Raw genomic sequence first — 5128 nt, 5'->3', positions numbered from 1 at the left:
TATATGGACCATTTTACCCTCTTTATATTTGCATTCACACTTATTTGCATCATTTTCAAATGGAGCCTATGACTCAATTTGAAAAGATTACAAAAAACAAATATGTATAGTAAAAATACATACAAAATACAAGATTTTGCACTTGATATTTGTGTTTGTACTCCTTTCAAACTGAGGATGAAAATGGGTAATTGCAAAATAATAGGTTGCAATTGCAATTATATGCATGATATGGTGGACCCTTTTAATTTGTACCATTGATGGTTGATCAATTGGTAATAAGATCTAGCCAAAATCCAGAGTTCAATACAGGAAAATAGGATAATATTATTAATGAGGGACAGGCCTATTGGAACCAAGATTTAGCCATTTCATTCTCTTCGCAGAAAAATTCTTCCCAGGTCAAGTAGAAAAACCAGACGCCCAATGTCCTTCCTGTTCCACCCCTGACTGTGACCCAAGAAGCAAAAGTGGTTCACACAGCCTTTTGTTTCGTACCTTCGCTTTCTTACTGCAAATTCCATGGACTGTAATTCTGTAAAATATATAGAAACATCACACAAACCTTTCCACCCATCCAATTCGTCCAGTTGCTTGAGCTGTCCATTAGATTATAATCTAACGACTCAAGCTTAGAGGAGTGTTATTCAAAGTCAACTGTTCAGATTTTACTAATATATAATTCCTCTCTTGAAGCGGACTGTAATGGAGAGCCCTTCTCAGATGTTCAAACTATTCTTCAATCCAATCAGTATTGCAGAGTCTGAAACACAAAAGTAGATCGACCATCTTGTAAGAGAAAAAAGAGAAATGGCGGAGAGTGCCGTGAACTTTTTACTGGACAAACTAGAGGATTTGATCGATGAAAAGCTGCATCATTTCGGAGGTGTCGAAAAGGAAATTAAGTACATCAGAAATGAATTGGCAAGCATGAGAGTCTTCCTAAGAGGTGCCGATGCAGGGGAGGAAATGAATCAAACCGTAAAAGATTGGGTGAAGCAACTTATAGATCTGGCTCATTACATAGAGGACGTTCTTGACGAATACATGTTTCAGCTTGCTCAACAACAACAGCAGCAAGAAGAAGAAGAAGAAGAAGAAGAAGAAGAAGAAAAAGAGCAACAACGGCAGCACCAACTGCTTGTCTTTCTTCAAGGTATTGTTTTCAGTTTCTTTCAAAAGGTCACCCTTTCCATCAAACAGTTGATAGGAAGGCATCCGATATTCCCACAGATACTAGAGATTAAAGCTACAGTAGATGAAATCTCACAAAGACTCCAACGATTTAATTTCGGTAGGCTGGATCAAGGCCCGAATTCAAATTTTGCGAGTGATACTTGGTATGACCTCAGAGGAGACTCTCTTCTACTCGAGGAAGCTGATCTTGTGGGGATTGACAAACCAAAGAAGGAAATCATTGAGTTTCTTGTGAAGGGCAGTCCACGCCTTGGAGTACTTTTGGTGGTTGGCATGGGTGGAGTAGGCAAGACATCGCTTGTCAAGCAAGCATTTGATGATAGAAGAGTGAAGGTATACTTCAACATCCACATCTGGATTTCTGTATCCCAGTCATTTAAGCTTGATGAATTACTGAAAGACATGATGAGGCAACTCTGCGAAGAAAGTAAGGAGCCAGTTCCTCAAAGGTTAGATGGAATGAAGGAGACAGAACTCAAGCTAGCACTCAAGGAATTTCTGAAGCAGAAGAGGTATGTAATCGTTCTTGATGACATGTGGAGCAAATTTGATTGGGACTCCATTAGGCATATCTTTATTGATTGCAACTGTAAGAGTCGAATAATAGTCACAACACGTTCTGATGATATAGCTGCTTCTTGCAACAACTATTTCGTTCAGACATATCGTCTTCAACCCTTGTGTGAAAAAGAGTCTTGGACTCTATTTTGCAAAAAGACTTTTTGGTCTGTGGATGAGAATAACTGTCCTCCACAACTGGAGAAGCTCTCTAGAAGCATTGTGAGGAAATGTGGAGGTTTGCCACTAGCAATTGTGACAGTCGGTGGTGTTTTATCAACAAAACAGAGGACTTTGACAGAATGGGAGATGTTCGATCGCAGCTTGGGTGGTGAGCTACAAAATGATGACAGACTTAGGAGCGTGATGAAAATATTGTCTCTAAGCTATAATGATCTGCCTTACCATCTAAAATCCGGTTTCTTGTGTTTAAGTATTTTTCCTGAGGATGAATCTATAGAGACGATGAGACTGATTAGGATATGGATGGCAGAAGGATTTATCCAAAGAAGACAAGGAAAGACCTTAGAAGAGGTTGGAGAGAGCTATTTGTATGAGCTTGTTAATAGAAGCCTCATCCAAGTAACAGAAACAACTTATGATGGACGAATCAAAACATGCAGAGTCCATGACCTCATCCGAAAAATCATTCTCTTGAAAGCGAAGGACCAGAACTTTGGAACCATAATTGATGGTGATGATGATGAGCAGGATATAATAATGGTAGGTAAAATAACCAGACGCCTATCAATCCATAATAGTTGTCAAGAAGTAGCACCAGAACAGAACTTCACCCACCTTCGCTCTCTGTTCATGTTTAGGGTGGATACATTGTCCAACATATATAGAAATGGTGCGTTTTTTTCTAGCCTAAAGCTGCTCAAGGTGTTGGATTTGAGAGTTGCCCCTTTGGAGGAGTTTCCAGAGGAATTCACCAATTTTTTCCATTTAAGGTATTTAAGTTTGAGGAAAACTATGGTGAAAGAGATTCCAAATTCCATCAAGAAGCTCCAAAATCTTGAGACCTTGGATCTTAAACAAACCTATGTGTCTGAGTTGCCCATTGGAATCCTCGACCTCCATAAACTAAGACATCTTCTTGTTTACCGTTACAACTTTGGACCTCATGTTGTATTTCATCATCAAGGATTTAAGGCGCCAAGTGGAATTGGAAATTTGGAATCTCTTCAAAAGCTATGCTACATAGATGTGAGTACAGGGAGTGACCTAATTACAACACTTGGGAGATTAGTCCAATTGAGACGATTGGGGATTCACAAGTTAAAAAGAGAAGATGGAGTAAACCTTTGCTCCTCAATGGAGAACATGAACTGCCTTCAATCTTTATCTATTTCTGCAATAGAAGAGGGAGAGATTCTTGACCTACAATTTCTATCTTCTCCTCCTCCTTTTCTTCGAACTTTACTTTTAAAAGGGCGTTTAGAGAAGTTACCCCATTGGATTCCTTCGTTGCATAATTTGTGTTTGATGGACTTAAGGTGGTCTAAAATGAAGGATGACCCACTTGAAGCCCTAAAATGTTTGCCTCAGCTTAAGCGTCTTAATCTCATGCATGCTTACGATGGAGAACAATTATGTTTTCAATCGGGAGGGTTTCAGAAACTTGAGAATCTAGGCCTTGAGAGATTAGAAAGATTGAGAATGGTGACAATAGAAGAGGCAGCACTGCCTCAACTCGAAAACTTGTACATAAGTGGTTGTGAAATGCTGGAGAATGCACCATTAGGCATTGAACACCTCAATGAGCTAAAAATGCTCTTGTTCTTGGAAATGCCAAATGAATTTAAGGGAAGACTACGACCGAGAGGTAATGATCATCACAGAATCGAACATATTCCAATTTTGCTCATTTTATGAATCTGTTCAATGGACGGAGGCGAATGGATGTTTGAGATCTTGATGACTAAATGGTATTGCAATTGCATACTCGGAAAAAAAGTTTAATTAATTCTTTTTTTATTTCATAGCACCAAATCCATGAATCTGACGGTAACCATCATTTTGATCAGATCGGCTATTAGAGTAACAAGGTGAACTTGAATTTTATCCAAGGGAAGGGTAAAGAAACTGTCTGGGACGATGCAGGTATCCAGTGCTCTGCTTTTTCTTATCACCTTATTATTTTGTTCTGTAATAACATGTTTAGGTCGAAATCTGTCACTTGAAAATCAACCCAACTAAAACCCAACTAATCAAATTGAAATCCAACCTTCCTCTAAGCTATTAGACCATTTTATTTTCTATTTGACTAGTCTTAGTTCTCCTATAGTCATCATTAGAACCAGTATTTTAATCTTTACTTGCTCTGTTTACAAAGCATGGGGTTCAGCCATGACATTGTATGTTCGTTGTAGCATGATGGTGCCATGATATGGTCCATGGCATGAGCATGAACTGGGTCAAGTTCACATCAGCTCTAGATATTTAGGCTCAGTTTGGAAAGAGTACAAATATACAAATATGTACAGTATAAATTACATACAATATAATACAAAAAATAAGGTTTTGCATTCTACATATTTGTTTTTTACTATTTATACTCCTTCCAAACTGAACCTTAAGGGTTGAAATCCGACCTGTTTACAGAATTGGCCATAATGTGGGCATTTACACTGAATTATAAATTTATAATTTATTTAGTCCTACCATTCTTCTTAGTAGCAAACCTTGCCACGTGTTTGAAAGAGAAGCTCTCCTATCTCAAGGCTTATAAGTCTATTGGACTACAGCCCTTTTCTGTGTTAATGAATGGTTGATTCTGAATAGGACTGAAGTTTGCCATGATAAGTCATAGATTGATTTCAATTAATTTTGTAATTATGCTTTTCATTTTTTGATGATTGATGGGCAGTTGGGAAGCTTTGATGCAAGTAATCGTTGGGAGATTTAGAAGGAGGCATCCTTGAAGAATTTTTTATATGCTTTAAATTTGTTTGTTATTGTGCTTCCAACGTTTTGTTTAGCATTATTTTATTTTGTGATATGGTGTGGTACGTCTAAACAAAATTGTTCTTTTATGGGCATGCATTAACTATATATGAATTTTTATTAAAATCCAGTGGATAATTTGATAATTTACTGTTGTATTATAACATCTAACATGTGGATTGGTAGATAGCAATAGATGGAATTAAAATTTGTAAGTTTGGAATAACTTCAAATCAGGGTAATTAAATTTGGCCAGGCCTATTCAAGCCATACACTCAAGTTCAATGTAGTTCAGATTTTTTATATATTTCATTGTTAATGCCCATTGACTACAAGGCTCAGTTTGGAAGGAGTACAAATGCAAATATATACAGTATAAATGCATATAAAATATAAGGTTTTGCACTTTACATATTTGCATTTG

At 37.3% G+C, this 5128-nt stretch overlaps 1 protein-coding gene across 2 annotated transcripts; it reads left to right on the top strand.

Annotated features, from left to right (window-relative positions):
* The first annotated feature begins 621 nt into the window (after nucleotides 1–621).
* On the top strand, nucleotides 622–4870 carry LOC104607766 (disease resistance protein RPM1-like). 2 transcript variants are annotated; one of them, XM_010273460.3, is made up of 3 exons: nucleotides 622–3583; nucleotides 3786–3861; nucleotides 4628–4870. In XM_010273460.3, the coding sequence occupies exons 1-2, from the start codon at nucleotides 811–813 to the stop codon at nucleotides 3800–3802; spliced, it is 2790 nt and encodes a 929-aa protein (XP_010271762.1). In that variant the 5' UTR covers nucleotides 622–810; the 3' UTR covers nucleotides 3803–3861; nucleotides 4628–4870. The 2 variants fall into 2 exon arrangements, with proteins under 2 accessions (XP_010271762.1, XP_010271761.1); XM_010273459.3 differs by having other exon boundaries at nucleotides 623–3686; nucleotides 4628–4691.
* The last annotated feature ends 258 nt before the right edge of the window (nucleotides 4871–5128 follow it).

This window comes from Nelumbo nucifera, chromosome 7 (assembly GCF_055504915.1).
Source record: "Nelumbo nucifera cultivar China Antique chromosome 7, China Antique-T2T, whole genome shotgun sequence".
In the NCBI taxonomy this organism is placed as follows: domain Eukaryota; kingdom Viridiplantae; phylum Streptophyta; class Magnoliopsida; order Proteales; family Nelumbonaceae; genus Nelumbo; species Nelumbo nucifera.
Note: the sequence above shows the minus strand (reverse complement) of the source record. Positions and strands in the feature narration are given on the sequence as shown.